Source organism: Drosophila persimilis, unplaced genomic scaffold (genome assembly GCF_003286085.1).
Source record: "Drosophila persimilis strain 14011-0111.01,24,50 unplaced genomic scaffold, DperRS2 tig00000191-arrow-pilon, whole genome shotgun sequence".
Lineage (NCBI taxonomy): Eukaryota > Metazoa > Arthropoda > Insecta > Diptera > Drosophilidae > Drosophila > Drosophila persimilis.
In genome coordinates, this window is record NW_020825298.1 from 5,014,436 (window position 1) to 5,032,706 (window position 18,271).

Consider the following 18,271-nt stretch of genomic DNA (forward strand, 5'->3'; position numbering starts at 1 on the left):
AACGAAAAAAACTAAAATTTATTCCCCACTTAAATCGAGTAACTAATTATAGTGTATAACTTAGGCATTTGGTATGGATCGTTTATCTATGTAGTAGGTATGTTTTATGTAGTATGTATGCATGTATGTATATATATGGACGATTAATATGGATATGGGATATTGGATTACAGTAGTACTCGTATGTGATGTGCTTGATGCTTGAAAAATGCCTGCTTCTGCCTGCCTGCCTGCTCCTCCTAAGATTAGTTCCACATTTTGTTTAACCTACGCCCAAAAAGCATTACGCGCTAGACTACAAAAGGGGACAGGGTCTTTATTGGAAGATCGCCGCCCGCTGCTGGAACTGCTGCCGGCGCTGTAAACGCTCCTCCTCCTCGCGGCGTCGATCCTCCTGCTCCTGCCGGATCTCGTCATGGAACTTGTTCGTCCTTAGCTGCTGTTCGATCTTTGCCTCGAAGAAGTTCTTGGCTCCACTGACGCCCACCTGGTCCACATCGATTTCGGTGAGACGGGCCAACTGATTCAGACCCGATTCGCTGTCCAGCTCGCCGGCCTGGGCCTTGCGATAGATCAGCAGGAACTCACGGAACGAGATCTTCCCGTCGTTGTCCTCATCCACCTCGGCGATCATTTTCTTGAGGCCCAAATGGGTTTGCGGTGCACCCAGTTTCTCCATCATGAACTTGAGCTCATTTAGGTCCAAGAAACCATCGCGAGCCGTGTCGTAGCTGCAAAGGAAAGAGCAGAACAGAGCAGAAACGCAAATCAATTAGTCAACAATGAATAAAGATAGAACGTTAGAAGAGAGATGTCATTGACCCACAGACACCAGACACGAGACACGAGCCACAAGAGACCCCTCAATGCTATGGGCGTGTGTGGGGGTATAACCAATCGATAATGCAATCGTGGGTGCAGCAGGCACAGGCGTCAAGAGTCAGAGGTCAGAGGTGGTTACGGGTGGGCAGACAACCCAATTTCAGGCTAAATTTCCCAACAATTTAAGCCCTGCATAAAAAGCAAAGAGCATAAAATTAACAAGGGCTCTCATGACGCCTACAAAAGCTGTTCTGTTGGAAAAAGAGCAAGGCTTTTGTATGGAATGTTACATCTCGAATAAGGGACAGTTTCCGTTGCGAGTACATACATTAACTAGTCCGAATCATCTTTATTTAGTAAACAATTATCTGCTAATTATAGACGAAGAAAAAAATTCAGGGCCCTGCTAAAGACACAGTTGCCACATGCCAAGATAGAGTATAGAGTGTGGTACATTCCCACACCCACACCCACAGAGAGAGAGATAGAAACACCTTCTCCTCTGTATTGGCTGCTAAATTGATCAAATATAATTCAATAAACACAGGCCTATGTTAAATTAATTGCATTTAAACAGCTGGAAAGCGGGGAAACGTAATTCAAACGAAAGCAAAATAACAAAACACCTCACGACCAAACAGCAGTGCCAACAGAAAATGCAAAAACTCCAGCAATTGTCACATTGACGCAATCCAACAGATATTATTAAGGCGAACCCAAGCGAAAGAGAGATAGATGGCGATGCCATGGGAGAGTGCAATTGAAGTTAATTAAAGACAGCGAGAAGACGGCGTAACACTGCGGCAGACAGCCACAAATTAATTGGCCATCTTTGACTGCGGTTAAAATACACGAGTGACACCTTTCCATCATCACGCTTGAGAGATGATTCCCCCCCATCCATCCATCCATCCATCCAACCATCTCTTTTAATTACTTTCACTATCTTTCATCTCAGTCCTCTCCTTAATGCCTTGCACAATCACGCAATTTGTCGATACAGATACTCGTACTCGCACTCGCACTCGTACTCGTACTCTTACAATTATTTATTATTTATGAAGATCCCCCCATAATACAATTATGAGCTTTCCGAACGAAAGCGAAACTTTATTAATAGTTTTTCTTTCTTTTTGTACAATTATTTCTCTTCTGTGGCACCCGGCATTACGTGGCTTCTAATTGAAATTGAAACTGAAAGTTGAGCGACAGTGGAAGTGGCAGTATCTAACGATTGCCTAACGATTTGTGTAATGCTCATTCGCGGAGTGTTGCCCAGACGAGCGGAGAGTGGAGAGCGTGGAGCGGGCTTCCTTGGCTGAAATCTGGTCTGGTCTGGCCTTGTGTGGGGCCACTTGCATTTTAGTTTCAGTTTGTAGTATTTTTAGCTAGAGAGCTCCAGGTTTCGTTCCCAACTAGTTTGACTCGTTTCTAGTTGTTGCAATCATCATCGTCATCATCGCCATCATCGCCATCGACATCCTTCAGTTGTCGGCGGCAAGGTCGAGTGAAGCCTGTGCAACTTGTTTCCGCCACCATTGTTGGCTGTTGCTTTGGCCACTGATATTCCCTGCTGCTCATCTGCCGCAAGACTCGACTCCTCACGCGATCTGGTGTTTTCTCTTTTAATATATTACACAATTAGATGGGTAAATGGGTTTTTATTTACATTTTTATCCACAATTTCCTGCCCACATACTCGTATACTGTCGGAAGTTGAACGGAAGCAAACGTTTGAACTTTTGACTTTGCCAAAAATTGTGTGTGTGTGGGCATTGAACCCCACGGTAAATGATAAATGATAATGACCTATAGGGAGAATATGCGACTTGTTTTGTGGATGATTCGACCACAAAGCCCCTTCTTGCGATTGCTGTTGGACACCCAAAACACCTTTCCTATTTCTGAGGTTCTGTAGTGACATTTTTTAGGGTTCTATGCCGTAACTTATAATAGCCTTGACTACACCTGCCCTGCCTTCAATTAACTTCAATTGAAGCACTCTCCCATGCCACCAGCTCTCTTTCTCTGTGTTTTCTTTAATAGCTTTTGTTGGATTGCGTCAATGTGACAACTGGCAATGCTGTGAGTGTGTTGTCGTCTTATTGTTACTGCTGGCAACGCTGTCTCTCCGCTTTCTGTCAATTCCTGCTTTTTAAATGCAATTAATTCAATGAAAGATCGTGATTTATCTATTTAGCGCCCAATATACTAGGAGGGAGTCTCTCTGCGGGTGTGTGGCACTGTACCACTCTTCCGCCTTGGCACCTGCTGTGGTCGATGTGTGGTAACACTCATCCTCACATCCTCCCATCCAATGTTTCCCCATTTAGCCTAATTTTTATCGATTGTTTTCATTCCAATGAATCGAATCGGATCGAAACTTCACACTTCCTCCTGCGGGTGTGTGTGTGTGTGTGCTTCTCTGGGGGTGTTGACGGGCCTAAACAATCTTTATGCCTCATTGCATGTTGTGGCAGGGCATGCGATTTTCATTTTTCTTTATCTTTATAGCTATTTCGTGTACAGTTCAACAAATAACGGGGTCAGCCGGCCATTGTTAGTGTTGTTTCTCGTTCGTTGTTGTTTATGCATTGCCGCAATTTGCATCGTAAATTTTATCTATGTATCCATGTGTTTTTTTGCTACATACTCGCGAGTGCTCGTAAGTGTTCGAGTACTCGGCGGTACATACATATATGCGCCGCCTTCTGGGGCTCTGCTGCTGCCACAAGTTGCAATTATTGAGCATACTCGCATAGGCTCTTCTCTATTAGCAACTTAATGCCTCGCTATTGTCCAAGTCCACCAGTGAATGAAGTATGCTTTAAGGTACAGTCTTACTTCTCTAAAAGGAAGTTCCTATAAATTAAAGATCGCTGGGTTACACAGACCTTTTTCCAATAAATATTGTAAGCACTTTGCTGAATATATTAATTAATATCAAAGATCTCTGAAGGCCTGTACAGCCAAGTACTTTAAAAGATGGTCTGTTAAAGTGATATTTTAGGGTCTTAAGATTTTGTTTCCCTTTTTCGAACTTCCCTAACTATAATTTCTACACACACAAACCAGAGATATGTATCTACCTCTGCTTTTCAAAGGTCTATCTTTCGATCAAATTTAATAAAAAAGATTGATTGAAAGAACTTTGCAAATTCAATTGTTATTTAAGCCTGAAAGGTCATCCAAATTGACTTGTATTTTAGCATTTCATTCTTCTCCAAAATTATTAAAATTTCATATTTTCTACCTCAAATCTTGATTGATGTAAACGAAAATGTGTGCGAATTGCAACAGATTCCATAGTTCTCTAAGAATTCCAACCCAAAAATTCACACCATTCAAATGCTAATTTCTAATGGACTTTCGTTAGTGTTACAGAAGTTCCACTGTAATTGGTTTGGTCTCGCTTTTTGCCCAGGCTTTTGATGGTCGAAGCAGGTTAATGCCAAAGGGAGAGAGGAAGAGGGAGAGGGAGAGGGGGAGACAGAGACAGACACATCACATGGATGGATACTCGCATACAATACGACGATATTCGCTTCATTTTTATGGTTTTGTTGCAGTTAGAAAACGCGTCATGTTCTTGAACTTTATTGTAACGGGGGTTTATCGGTTTTGTAAGTCTTTGAAATGCACAGCACGCCAGGTTTCATCATATGAAAGGCAGGGAGGGGTCTTGTCTTTTATCTATTGTATTATTGTAACCTCAAAAAGAAGGAGTACTCGCACTGGCACTGGTACCTGCTATGTATGAAAGCTCTATGATGTGATGTCTCTTGCATACACAATTTCTTGTTTATTTCGCTCATCACGAACAGACTCGACTCGACTGGAGGTTTTTTGGATCGTCTCACTGAATGTTTTTCCCTCATTTCGAAACCACCAAACATGCACCTGTGCACATGGCCTACACAATATATACACCTGTACACTGTACACCTGTATCTACTGCTCGTATATTTATGCTTGTAAAAGATGTAAAATTGCTAATCAATAGGAAAACATTGATTGTTTTGCTGGTTCTAGAGCTGGCAGATTGCGGTCGTCTGTCTATTTTTGGTAGTTCTTTGATGATTTCGAATACTTCTACTCTTTCAAAGGGAGTTCTCTTTTATTGTTTTTGAGAGCTAGAGATGGATATTTTGTACTGGCCAGTAGGATAATGTGGAAGATCCCCGTGTGTTTAATCTTTCAATGAAGTAAAGAACTTTGGTGCGTCTTGTTATTTTCGACATCATACCGAATATTTCGATAAAACTCTGATAACATATACTTTATGAGGTATGAGGTATACCCATAGCTATCCCTTAGTTCTGGTTGTTCCATTCCCTTTAGAGACCCCCAAAGATGCTTGATGATTGTAAGCCCTGCACTCCACAATCTTCCCATTACTGTATTGGACTGTAGTCCGAAAATAAACTCTGCATATTTTGACATTTCGAAATTGGAGCAAACAACGGCTGCAAATGGGAATGGGGGAGGGGTAAAAGGCGTTGCGTGGGTCGGTTGCCTGCTTATTTTTAGTACGAGTATTTGCTGCAGGAAGCAAGAAGCAGCACCAGCAGCATTTACTCATCGTAGAGCCGTTCTTATCGGCATCATCAGAGCTGAGAGCCAAATCAAACAGCTGAACAAAAGAGTGAATGAGTGACTGAGTGACTGAGTGAATGTAAATGCAATGACTAATTGCAACAAGTTGGGGCCACAATGAATGATGATCGTCGTTTGTCGTTCGTGCTGCATACGAGTGTGTACATAATTTGATATTTCCTCAATTGAGTGGACAACACTCGTAACAACTACAACTACACTGGCAGCTGCTGGACTGTTGGACTGCTGGGATGTCACTGTCATCCACCGCAAAGTGCGCGTAAAATGTAATCACAATGCGCACAATGAGGCATCGATGGAGTGGACATGGACATGGGGAAGGAAGGAAGAGAAGCTATTGTCATTTGCCCATTGGTTCAACTACTGAGTAGTGTATTTTATTGTACCCTTTTAGGGGTTATAATGATGTTGCTTTGATGTTTGTAGAGCCCAGAAAGAGGGATGGTATTGGAACCTTATACGAGAATATATTGTATGGTGTGTGTTCCTGAAAAAAGGAATCCCTTAGTGGAATTCAAGATCGTTACAAAGGGGATCTTGAGCAGATAGCCATGATTGCAGTCTTCCGTATGATTGTAATTGAGTGCAATGTGATATTTGTATGATATTTAATATCTGCTATAGGAAAAGTGAAGATATTCGTCTGAATCTCTCACTAAACTTGTTATTTACAACAGAGCATACCACCTGCCAGAGCATACACACCTTGGTGTGCCCAATGCTTCCTAATCCATTCAGTATTCAATTCATTTACTTTGCAGTTTTCTGTGTGAACAAACCAGACTGCTGGTCGCCGCAACGCGTTGCCTGCCTGACTCCCCAGCGCCACTCAAAACTCGTGGCACAATCTGCAATTTTTGGCCAAATTCAAAAAAGGTCGCTTCGCGTCCCGCACATGTGTGCGGAAATAATTACAAGCGGAGGCTGTGGCAGTGGCAGTGTCAGTGACAGTGGCTGTGTGCCCCCGGAAGCGAGTAGTGGAAACGATAATGCATTGTTATCGATTGGCCAGAAACCTGCATATCTGCATCGACACAGTCAGATGTCAGATAATGCAGATGTGGCTGGCTCTATGGCTATGGCTATGGCTATGGCTATGGCTCTGGCGATGCGGACAAAGGCTGTGCTGTGGCTGCACATCAAAACTTATGCAAACAACAAATCGGAATGTCAATGAACCTCAGAGGAGGAGCAGATTTGCTGCTCACTTTTGGGTGTGTACGCATACGCGTACAAAATGCACGAAGAAGTACAATGAAAGCTATTTTGGCGAGGACATTCATGGTTTTACAGCAGATTATGAGAGCCAATTGGGTTTATAAATATTTAAATATAAACTTTGGATGGATGTTCACAGGTGAATGAGCCGAATCTTATACGATTGCAGTGGATGGATTATGGATCGTTTAAAGGAGGATAAGATCTAAGAATAGTGTTCTACTATTTAGGGAAATGTCTATTCCAAAGGGATTCGTAAGACATGCTTTTCAAAGAAAGTAAATCTATAGTAAAAAGAAATATTTCCTTATATAAAATTCGCAAAAGCTTTCTTTACTTTCATTCACAAATAATGTATCCAATCGCTTTTGGGAAATTTGTTCAGCAAATCAATGTCTGCCATTCTATTGCATTTATAGAAATCTACATAGATTGAACACACAGAAGTATGTGAATTTGTAAATCTGTCCGCTCACAGAGCCTCCACTGTATGTGCACATGAATGCTAAGAGGCACATATGTATGTATCTGAACACATTTTCAAGAACCTACTTGCTGCAATTGTCCTGAAATGTGCAACAATGGAACAACCCCCTATGCAACATATGAGTATGTAATTTGCGTAACACAGGAGGGAACTAAGTGAGTAAGTAAGGGGTTATGCCATGCCTCAGTGATACTTGCATTAATAGGGTGATAGGGTAGTGGTGGTGGTGGTGGTGGTGGCAATGGCAATGGCTACAGCAAAGCAAAGCCAACATTCAACTTAATTAAAAGTTCTCTTTACCACAAAAGCCACCCCCCATTTGTATTGTAAAGTGCGTGTCCGTGAACTGAAATTGTAACCAGAGCGACGACATAGACACCCACAAAAGCAGCGGCGGAGGGGCACAAAGAAGCTTTTTTCCCCACTTACATGCTGCCATTATATTCCATATAGTATGTATGCAAAAATTGAATTAAATGTACACTACTGGACATCATCATCATCAGCCTCGTTGGGTGGTGGTTTTCAGCCAAAGTTTAGTCAGGAATTGGCAGGGCTTATCAGCAAAGAACCAGACACTCAGACGCTCAGACAGACAGGCGTACCATACTGTACTCCCCCGGGAAAATGGGGAAACGAAGGCGCCATTAAATGCATAATCGATACACAAACACTCGTTCTACTCGTACTCGTACTCTTAATCGTACTCGTATTCTGTATATTTCTGCTGTTTATCGCCTTGCGGAAGTCTCTGCCTCGCCCAAGATCCATATAAATTTCAGCAGAAAAGTTGTCGGAAAATGGCGTATTATAAATAAAAGAAAAACAATCAGGAAATCATTTCATTCAGAGGGAAATGCTTTACACATTGCGTGTGTGGTTTATGCGATGATAAAAATGGAACCAGAGCGCGGGAACGATATACCCCCATATACCATACCCCCTCCATTACACACAATTTTTGGGGTTGGGTTCCGTCTTTTTTTTATCGCACGACTTTGCCCCAAAACTTAAAGAGAAGATTCTATGACGTTGTCATTGTTTACATTTTTATTCGATTGTTTATCCGAATTCTGTGGTGATTCCAGGAATATTATTGCCTTTCCTCATTCTGAATCAGTTGCAAAATTTGTTTTGAACAGCAAATTGAAGGCGTGACTCAGTCCTCAGTGTTTTGCTTTCATTTCACTGAATTGATGGCATATTTTAATTAAATTCGTTCAGGTTTTAGGTGCGCTTTAAATTTGCAAGTTTAGCACATCCATACCCCCAACCCCCTCGCCCTGCATCAAAAGGTACGACGACGACGACGACCCCAACCAACGTGACTGGAAATGCCAAAAGCCAGTCACAGACCACAAAACAGACGCTTTGTTAGCCGGTTTATGGATATCTAAATAAAAACAAAAACGAAGAAGCTTTAAGAGCGCTGGAAGGGGGGTTCGAATGGGTTGACATTTCTCAGTGGCAGTAGAACTCGACTTCGGATTGAATTAACTCGAAGTTTTATTAACTAGTTGATGTGTAAATTAAGATTAAAATAATGTTTATATCAGTTCACATCATGTACTGCGTATTTAAAGATGTACACATAGAGTTGAAAGTACAACCTCCTGGGCTTATAATATGTAATTTATCAGCTTAAGTTCTCTTACTAGGAACTTGAAGTGAATTCAGCTGCCCCCCATGACTCATTCTAGAAGAATTTTCTTCCTAATAAAATGTTTTTCTGAGAAAGTACATCTTCTTTTCAGAGTCATAGAGTCATAATTTTGCCCAAACATTTTAAATTTTAAATCAGACTGATAAGAACATATATCTTTTCGAGCTGTGGCTTCCAGACATTAGGTTTTCTTAGGTAGTTCTACGTTATTTCGTCTTAAGGATTCATCTGATCTTTCTGATTTCTTTTGATTCTTTAGAGATCTTTAAGTATTCAGTCGCGTTGAGTGGACTTTGGTCACCTTTTGATAGTTTTTCAACGGCTACTCCTCTGAAAAGTTAAAGAACCTTCCATTAATATGTCCAAATATTAATAAATGGAATGCAACATTCACCTATTATCATTCCTGTACCAAAAAATGTTTTTTTTTTTCCACAAAAAAAGGAAAACAGCAAAAAAGGCAATTATCTAACCAATTTTAGAGCTCGTTTTTGGCCATGCCCAATTCCATTCGCCTTATACATGACATTAGCTAATCCCCAGACCAAAATACAAAAAAATAAAAAACTGTTGCTGCTTGGAGCCCGTTCTCAGTGGCTTTGGCAGACGGATTGGAGTTGTCTGTTTCTGTTTCTGTGCGCTGTCTGTGGCTGTGACTGTGGGGCATTACAATTGCGGGGCACGTACGGGGCAGTGGCATAATGTAGCACAGAGTCAGAGATTGCTACGGGGACTGTTTTTACTACTCTTTGACAATTTGCCAATGCAGACACCATGACTGCAACTGGAGCTGGAGGGTGTGGAGTGACCCAAATGCGGTGCTGATTCACAGAAGGGTACCACCAGCTGGCAATTTATCTGGAAGCTATGTATATAAATAATACATCTAAAATACATATGACTTAAAGAAAGTGCAAAACAGGCATCTGAAATCAATTCAGCGATGATAATTGCCAGTTAGCAGTACGGGTGATTCAGCCTCAGGTGGAAGTGGGGAAAAAATGTTGAATCAGCTACTGAGAGACAGGTTCTGGCTCTGAGCATATTTCAGTTGAAAAACAGATAAATGGATGAGCTTTTGAGATAGTCTGGTCTTATCATCGTAGACCGACCGACCTCTCTCCTACGTGCCGTTCTATTCCACAGCAAAATTTAAATAATGAAAAAATTCTAAAGATTACAAAAAGACAGATTGCGCAATCATTCTGCGGTTGATTAGACACTTCACACTGGACACTGACGGGTGCAAAACGTTGTAATCAGATCTTGGGGTATCTGCCACAAGACTAGGAAAACCACAGCAGAGACCCTCATTTTGGAGAGAAGCTGTTGGTGTCAGTGCCAGTGCCCGAGGCCTGACATTGTCGTCGGGGTAACGAGATCCACATATGTATATGTGTAGTATCCACATAGTGCAATCTGCAAGGTTTGGGGGGCTGAAAAATCAGTCTTGAGTCATGGATACGCCAGGCGACTCGAATTGAAACCCAAACTGAATAATCAAGCGACTGTGACAGTCGACGTTGTCGTCGTCGTCGTGGTGTGAGTCATGCCCCATTGCACCCAGCAGCCCAGCAGATCAGCTTCTCCTCCGTCTGTTGGTAAATGCAATTTATTCGCCCATTAGGCGCATGAGTTTTGAGTTTTCTTCTGGATTGATGGACATGGGAAAACAGCATCGCCGGGTGCTGCAGCTACTCGAGGCACTGCAGCTACTGAAAAGCATCTCAAGGCAATGCAAATCATTCCAGTAAAAGGAAAACAAAGCCCCCCTTCATACGATGTGCTTACGGCCTTGACCGTGTCGGTGTCGTGTCTATTTACTTACGTATTGAAGGTCTTTTGATAGTCCTTGATTTGCTTGCGCGAAAACTCGTGGAATTCGGTGTAGACATTGACCACCTTGAAGGTGCGTGGCACATCAATGCCGGCCTCCTGCGAATCCATGATCTCCTGCCGGCGGTTCAGGATGTGCGTCAGCTCGGAGCTGTCCGTATTGGTCGTGGTCGTGGTGGTGGTAGTGATGCTATCATCCACACTGCCATTGCGCGAGGCCGACGAAGCATTCGAGGAGACGGACATTTTTGTCAGTTTTTTCTGTTGTTTTGTTTTGTGCTGGAATTTATTTTCCTTCAGACTGGAAGGCGTGGGCGGCGGCGACGGGGGACACACCCTCTGGGGACAAATACACACTGGCAAAAGGAGATGGCAGGATACACACACAAAAAGCACACACCGATAGGCGGGGGCGTGGTTGAAAAAGGAGTTTCGTGAATCGGCAAATTGGTTTGATTGGAATTTTAGGATATTTTTTCGCGCAAAAAGCCGGGATACAAGTTTTGATAGCAGGTTCTGTGGTTGTCTGATTAGAGCTTTTTTGTATCTCAAGAAAATGCGCGCGAACGTCCGAACCAAACGAAATTTGAAACGCGAATGAGGCAGCAAAGCAAAACGCGAAAGAGGTAGCAAAGCAATGCAAAAAAAAATGATGTAAACGGAAATTTAAAAAATACCAAAATACATTAATATTTTTAGTGTAACCGTAAACTGAAAAATCTCGATGAAAATCAGATTCCTCAATTTTGATATTCGGTCTAATTTTACCAGCTAACTAGGACTCTCAGCACTAAACATGTAATTTTATCCGATTGATGAATCAATTTTCTACAAGAGTGGTTAAATTAAAGAACCCTTTTTGTTGGTTTGTTAATGAAATTAGGTTTTTTAGGTATTTTCAATGTGACCGTAACCTGAAAAATACCATTAGACCCAAGAAAAAATGTGATGTACATGCTACATGTTTGCCTAAATGTGCCCGCATTGTCAAATTACCAGCAAATTTACAGAAAATTTTTTGTAAATTGAATTTTTGTGAATCCAAAAATGGGAAGCACCTTTTTTAACAAGCTTTTATTGATTGCTGGCTTCGCCAGCTTAGCCCACGCCGCCTTCTCGGCAGCACACCGTAAGTATTTTCACCGCTGTTACGGGGAACTTTGGACCAGAAATGAAAACTAACCCAAATTAAAAATCCGCAGATCGCACGTACTTGCGCCTTACAGAGCAGGAATGGAATAGTTTGCCATTGGATGTAAGGGATACCCGCCACATTGCAGTCTCCACTTTACCTAATCCATCATCATCCCTTTCAGATTATTCTGCAGACCGTCATCAGTCTGGTGGTGGTTGTGTACAACATCATTGAGGTTGTGGGCCACTTCAAGGAGATTCGTGCCACTGTGGACATGCAGCAAAAGACTTGGGATACATTGGGCAACTTCCCATCATTCTACTCGTTTAATCACCGCGGACGTGCTTTGAATCCGGGCTACACGCCATCCGAAAAGGTCCAATAGGAGCCGCCGCAGCATGGAATGGAAACGCTGCCAGCTCTTTTATTAGTTCAGTTTCGTGCAGTTACAATATAAATTATGCTAAACAATGACCAAATTACACATACCACTGACGTTGGAGTTGCAGAATACGACGAATTCTTGGCCAAGACGAGATCAAGGGCTCTGATGTCCAGTTCGGAGTCGGCACGTAGGTCTTTCCCGGGGCTCGAATTGCACGCTGGACTGTGGCACAGACGGCAACCGTCTTGGCGGCCACTTTGCAGCAGACACTCGTAGTACATCTGAGGATTGGAGCGACAGCCCCGCACAACCAGCTGCTTGTGTGTATCGTAGTATTCCAGACAGGCCTCCGCCTGTTCTGCCGGTTCGTTGGGCTGCAGTGGACATGGAATAGCATTGGATCCTCGTGAGATTTTCTCACAGTCCGGCTGATTCCCTGTGCACTGATGGCACCAGAGACGTTCCTCTGGAAAGGCTCCTTTGTTGCAGAAGCTGCCATTACAGCTCTTGCAGGCGGAGAGGTTCGAAGAAGTGCAGCTGAAATCCTCTCGCTGACATCCCCTTTCGGTGGTTCCATTGCTATGGGTTAGGATGAGACACTGTGCGCCCGGTTGGGCACATTCCTCTATGTATATGCCACCGGGTTGCTCCCAGTTGGCACAGGCCGCCCCCGCCTGATCCGAGCTGCAGCGATAGCATCGTGTAAAGTCGCGACTGTTGCAGCCTGACTCTGTGTCGCATTCATAGCAATTGAGGATTCCCGCTTCGGTGGGTGGGGCACCGCATCCTCTGCGTATATTCCAGTCGGAGTACTCGCAGGCGAAGCAGGAGGAGGCCTCGGCAGAGCCACACGTGCTGTTGGTTACCGCAGTGACATTGCTCCGGCATAGTGGCTGATCCACGGAGTTGCAGGTCAAGCAACGCTGCTGGGGAATACACCGGGCATTGCACTTGTCACCCGTTTGGCACTTGTCCAGCTCCTCTAGGAGTGGCTCCAAATCCGCTGGCAGTGTGGTGGAACAGCCTCTCACTACGCGACTCAACTTTCGATAGCTGAAGCAGAACTTGTCGTCCTGCTCACCCAGCAGCACATCCTGCTGGCAATCCTCGTACAGACTCACATTGCAATTGGCGCTGTTCACCTGAAAGAGATCCATCTTGCAGCCACGTCCACTGCTGGAATCACAGGTGACACAGGTCTGTGTCCAGGCTCCCTGCTCATCATTGCAGCCGTTGTACTCGCACAGCTTTGCGGCACTCGAGACGGTGTGGTTTCCCTCCGAGACACAGCCGCGATAGGCCTCGGTGGCATTTAGTACCTCGGTGTAGCATTGATCCTCCTCGTGATGGTAGCGGCATGGCTTTGGTTTGGCCCCAGGTGCCACCACGCAATCCGGCCCCGCACAATGATGACATTTGAGACGCCCAGGAGGATAGACCCCAGCATTGCAAAGGTTCAAAGAGCAGCTCTTAGAATATGTTGCACCAGTAGTGGGGGTATCTGCTCCACACCCACGGTACGTGATGGAATCGACTGCAAGAGGCGGCCAAATCAGTTGAAGGTCAATGTCTGGCAGGCGGTGGACTCACCAATGGACATAGCACAGGACAGCTGGTTGGTGCAGTCCTGGTAGGGCAAGACCCCGACCTCACCCAGGGTCTGGGCGCACTCGGGCAGGGCAATCGAGTCGCAATGGTAGCAGACAATGGCCCGAACAGAGTGCAGCGAGCCTATTTTTAGAACCGACATGTCATCGTATTATTGGAAACCAATTAAAGCCTGTGAACGGACTTACAAGACAGCAGCAGCAGCAGCAGGAGGAGAGGTGGTTTATTCAGTCGAACCATTCTAGAAACGGACAAGGAATGCATTGGCTTTGTTTGCACATTGAAAATATAATCTGTGAGTATTTTATGACTTATCAATTTGTAGAGTAATGAAATGATTGTACCATAAGTTAAAATGATAAGGATAAGCCATAGAAGTAGCCATGGGCAATACTGGTAGAGAGCTTTTCAGACAAACAACAGTCAAAGTGCCAAAAGAATGGGACAGAACAAGCAGATTGTTCTGCCATATGCATACTGAAATATTCCATAATTCCGTGACCCCATTATCGGTGTAACCCAGATGGCTATCGCAAAGTTCACATCATCAATAATTCAACTATTATCAGATCAGTAGAGCAGTTCTGATTGCGGCCTCGCAGATATGAGATGAGCACTAATATTCAGGTGGGAGATATTCAAACTTCAAAATTCGGGAATTAGATAATTCAACGCCATAATCGATAAGCGATTGCAGTTGGTCGAGATGCCAGTTCGACTTATTCTCCAATTTATTTTATTGTTTAATTTTAAACTTTTAAAGAATTACAAACAAACCAATTACTTGTACATTGTCTCTTCTCTGGATTCTGTAATTAAATTAAACAATTTATTTTTCAACTACAATAATCAGATCGATTGACAGAGACCGATAAACATATCGATATGCAAGAATCGCTTGCAGCGCTGCCAGCTGTTCATTATTTCCGGCTGCCATTTTTGCAAAAATTAATTCGAAGAACCAAAAGAAATCTAATAAATTCAGAGGCATCCTGAAAGCGATCAGATAAGTCCAACGAAATGTCAAAATTATTAAACCAAGGGGATATTATCCAACCGCTTGTAGGACCGAACTGCTCTGATTATGTTGTGGCCCATGCAACCGTGAAAGTGACGCCGTTTCGCACATTCGCAGAAGTTTCACTTATGCCGGAAATTTTGGAAAGGATGCGAAAACTAGGCTTGAACCGTCTGCAGCGGCTGCAGAGCTATGCCTGGCCGCATCTTCTCAATGGGCCAGGTCACGGCGTCCTCATCGTAGGTGCCCCACGCAGCGGCCGCACGATGGGATATGTGCCGCCCGTTTGCCACGTTGTCAACACGATCCTGGCCGCGAATCGGCGCGGGAGAGAAGTGGCGGTTGATTTTCTGGATATATCGCAGGGAATGGGACCCATTGCCCTGATTCTAGTGCCAGACTTAAACCGACTGGCGCAGGTGGCCGCCTTATGCAGTGCGCTAATGCCAAAGAAAGAGACCGTGGATGAAGTGGGGATCATTGTGACGAGAGTGTTGACCGTTCCCATGGAGTGCACTCCCGACTTCATGGGTGCGTGGCTCAACGAAATAGGCGTGTTGGTGGCCACCCCCGCCCGATTTGCCAACGCGCGCAAGCAAGGAGCGGGCCTGCTAAAGCTTAATCAGCTACAGCTAGTGGTCTTCGATGATGTGGACTTAATGCAGAAAGAGGAACTGGAGTTGGCCAAGCAGTACATTCCAAGCATGACCAATAGCAATGGCACCCATCATCATCCCCGTCCGCAGGTGGTGATGGTTTCCCAACATTACACTCCAGCCCTGTTGGCCCAGGTGCGCCGGTTCAATCAACATCCCTGCCTGATCTTTGGCGATATTCTGGAAGCTGCTCTTTATGGCGGGATGCGATTGTTAGTCAATATGGTCGCGGCGGTGGACAAGGTCACTGCGGTGGTGAAACTGCTTCGTCAGCGACCGCCGGCGGAATATCGCACCATCATCTTCTGCGCTGGTGATAAGGAGATGGCCCTCCTGGTCGGATCCTTAGAGTATTTCGAGTACGACTGTCTGGCCTACTACCAGACCGTGGATCTGCCGTATCTCGATAAGGTAAGCAGCTGGACGTGTGACACCCGTGGCTTGATCTTTGTCTGCACCGACTACTGTCCCGAGCTGAGAATACGTAATGCGCACACCATAATCCACTTCAACATGAGTAGCTCATGGGGCAAATTCAAGAATCGCTACTTGTTCATGTCCGACAACGTGCCCAATGTACTGACGCATCCCAAGGCATCGTACCCACCAGCAACCGCAACCGATGGAAGGATCCTGGATTCGCTTGTCCTCTTGGATGAAGGGAACGCCAGAGAGCTGCCCAAACTAGTCGATTTTATGCAGCTCCGCCAGAAGGTGGACCCCAATATTGTGGCGATGGCTGTTCGCATCCGCAAGGAGATGAACGCAATGAAAAACATTGTGAAGCCGATTTGCAGAGAGATCTTGGGTCACGGTGATTGCTGGGATACTATGTGCCGTGATCGTCATTATCTACACGAAGCAGATCGCCGTTCATCTGCGGTACCCTGTTCGGGGGACATCAAGGTCCACGTGCTGCGCGTCTACTCCCCCGGACACTACTGTGTGATCGTCTACGAGCACATTCCCCCGGGGGGTAAATGGCGCGACTTACACCCCGCCAGGAATTTTCCGGTCCTGATGAACTTGAGGCTCACCGAGGAGAGGGTGGAGCCACCACCACGCTACTGGCCACCGCTACACCAAGCCGTGTGTCTGTGGAAGACTTCGAAAGGGTCTGGCTATACCTATGAGCGTGTCCGGGTGCTCAGCGTGCCGCTCATTGAGAATGTGAATCTGGTCCAGTCGAACCTCATGGTGCTGGTCCAGGCTATGGACTATAGCACTCGCCGTTTCGAGACCAACTGCATGTCGCTCCATGTCTGCCCCGATGAGTACGTTAGTGCGCCGCCATTGTGCATGGACCTGCGCCTCCTGGGAATGGTTAACCACATGGGTGAGCGCCATTGGGCTGACAGAGATGCTCAGACGGTTCAAGACTGGCTGAACACGGCGCCCGTTGACCACTTCGTCCAGGCCAAAGTGGCATTTTCCACTTCGCACACGATCTTCGCCACATGCATGGTTTCCAGGATCTACCTTAAGACGCTGAAGGTTTTTAATCTCCACTTGAACCTGCAAAGAGCACAGGTCGAGGCAAAGATGAGCAAGCGATGTGATCGGACCAAAGAGAAGATTTTGAAATTCTTCGAGGAGCACATCAAGCTGGACGCCCCGCCGATCCCACAAGATCCACCTGAACTGGAAAAGGAACCGAACTCATGTGAAGGAGCACGTGTGGTGGCAAATGGGAACAAAGAGCACATCGGCGAGGACATGGACAAGAGCCCACCCTCAAAGCAGGACACTTCCAAGATGTCGGATATAGTGGACCATGAGCTTAAGACGGGCCGGGAGAACCGTGTACGCCAGGAGCGTAGCCAGGAAGAAACAGATTCCGAGGAAGAAACCGATTCCGAGTTGGAACCTAAGCAGAGCCCTGTCATGCCTGTTGGCCAGGACCAGCCTGGAGAATCCGAAGCTTCGGATATTAAGAAGGTACCAATAGCCGATTTCTATGACTACTTAAGAAGATGCGCCGCGCTAGACCGACTCGAGGAAATGGAAGCAGTCACGAGCAAGGCGGCGCCGTGCGTTATCGCTGCCGAGCCCAAGGAGGAGAAGCCGAAACAAGAAAAAAACCAAAAATTTAAGTTAGAGACACTTTCTGCCAGGGCTGGCGTTACAGCCAGTAATGCTGCTCGTCTTTTGCGGCGCGCAACGCGTCCCGATGTTAAATACTACCAGACCCTCGGCGCCCTCCATCTACAGGTGGTCCTGGTAGATGAGAAAATGTCCTACCGGACACGACTGCTAGAAAGCACTGGTGTTTTCTTCCAGGCCACTCCTATAGGCGAATCCGGATCAGGAAGCTGCGAGTTCTTTGTAAACACAGGCATGATATTCAAGGGCGTACAACATGCCCTGAAAGGGCGCACTGTTTACATTGAGCTTCAAAAGATGAACCCAGGCTACTACCCCACCCCATTTGTCCTCTCAAAGTTCTTTCAACTGAACTACGACAAGATGAATGTCGAGGAGAAATGGCATCAGCGACAGCGAACCAACCTCGGACAGTTGATGCGTGATCATGGATGGGGGATGGTTCAAAAAAGCAGAGCTAAAGAGGAAAGCAGCGAGCCAACCGAGTCCGAGTCAGAATCCGAGGATGGGGTGGAGCGACCGGAAGACTACAGAAAGATCGACATGAATTAGTATTTAAGAAACCTTTTTTTCGTAATATTTGTATGGTGTTCTCTATAATTCGAGAACTAATTAACTATTCATCGTAGAGATCGTATGAAAGAGATTGGGATTCCCAATCAGACTATATGGAAGAAACAGAAATTTTGTAAAATTTATTTACCATTTAATAATATATTACTT

The 18,271-nt window shown here is 45.0% G+C and overlaps 4 protein-coding genes across 4 annotated transcripts; 2 read left to right on the forward strand and 2 right to left on the reverse strand.

The window, feature by feature from the left end:
- Positions 1-39: 39 nt before the first annotated feature.
- LOC6589398 (EF-hand domain-containing protein D2 homolog) lies at positions 40-11,187 on the reverse strand. Its single transcript, XM_002015251.2, has 2 exons — positions 10,636-11,187; positions 40-731 (listed from the first exon to the last, which is right to left on the reverse strand). Exons 1-2 carry the CDS (start codon positions 10,887-10,889, stop codon positions 317-319), a joined length of 669 nt encoding a protein of 222 aa, XP_002015287.1. The 5' UTR covers positions 10,890-11,187; the 3' UTR covers positions 40-316.
- A 488-nt stretch (positions 11,188-11,675) lies between these two features.
- Positions 11,676-12,252, forward strand: LOC6589260 (membrane magnesium transporter 1). Its single transcript, XM_002015250.2, has 3 exons — positions 11,676-11,772; positions 11,846-11,898; positions 11,960-12,252. The coding sequence occupies exons 1-3, from the start codon at positions 11,691-11,693 to the stop codon at positions 12,161-12,163; spliced, it is 339 nt and encodes a 112-aa protein (XP_002015286.1). The 5' UTR covers positions 11,676-11,690; the 3' UTR covers positions 12,164-12,252.
- Positions 12,156-14,037, reverse strand: LOC6589259. Its single transcript, XM_002015249.2, has 3 exons — positions 13,960-14,037; positions 13,754-13,894; positions 12,156-13,697 (listed from the first exon to the last, which is right to left on the reverse strand). The coding sequence occupies exons 1-3, from the start codon at positions 14,033-14,035 to the stop codon at positions 12,211-12,213; spliced, it is 1,704 nt and encodes a 567-aa protein (XP_002015285.2). The 5' UTR covers positions 14,036-14,037; the 3' UTR covers positions 12,156-12,210.
- A 745-nt stretch (positions 14,038-14,782) lies between these two features.
- On the forward strand, positions 14,783-18,221 carry LOC6589258 (putative ATP-dependent RNA helicase BoYb). The gene has a single exon (XM_026988313.1). It carries the CDS (start codon positions 14,792-14,794, stop codon positions 18,098-18,100), a length of 3,309 nt encoding a protein of 1,102 aa, XP_026844114.1. The 5' UTR covers positions 14,783-14,791; the 3' UTR covers positions 18,101-18,221.
- Positions 18,222-18,271: the final 50 nt, after the last annotated feature.

What these genes read in the sequence shown, in the direction of transcription:
- LOC6589398 (XM_002015251.2), bottom strand. Translation starts at nt 10,889, where the DNA reads ATGTCCGTCTCCTCGAATGCTTCGTCGGCCTCGCGCAATGGCAGTGTG. An exon ending in TATCAAAAGACCTTCAATAC is followed by an intron (nt 732 to 10,635) that starts GTAAGTAAATAG and finishes TTTCCTTTGCAG; the next exon opens with CTACGACACGGCTCGCGATG.
- LOC6589260 (XM_002015250.2), top strand. Translation starts at nt 11,691, where the DNA reads ATGGGAAGCACCTTTTTTAACAAGCTTTTATTGATTGCTGGCTTCGCC. An exon ending in CGCCTTCTCGGCAGCACACC is followed by an intron (nt 11,773 to 11,845) that starts GTAAGTATTTTC and finishes AAAAATCCGCAG; the next exon opens with ATCGCACGTACTTGCGCCTT. An exon ending in GGAATAGTTTGCCATTGGAT is followed by an intron (nt 11,899 to 11,959) that starts GTAAGGGATACC and finishes CATCCCTTTCAG; the next exon opens with ATTATTCTGCAGACCGTCAT.
- LOC6589259 (XM_002015249.2), bottom strand. Translation starts at nt 14,035, where the DNA reads ATGCATTCCTTGTCCGTTTCTAGAATGGTTCGACTGAATAAACCACCT. An exon ending in GCTGCTGCTGCTGCTGTCTT is followed by an intron (nt 13,895 to 13,959) that starts GTAAGTCCGTTC and finishes TTCTAAAAATAG; the next exon opens with GCTCGCTGCACTCTGTTCGG. An exon ending in GTCCTGTGCTATGTCCATTG is followed by an intron (nt 13,698 to 13,753) that starts GTGAGTCCACCG and finishes CGCCTCTTGCAG; the next exon opens with TCGATTCCATCACGTACCGT.
- LOC6589258 (XM_026988313.1), top strand. Translation starts at nt 14,792, where the DNA reads ATGTCAAAATTATTAAACCAAGGGGATATTATCCAACCGCTTGTAGGA.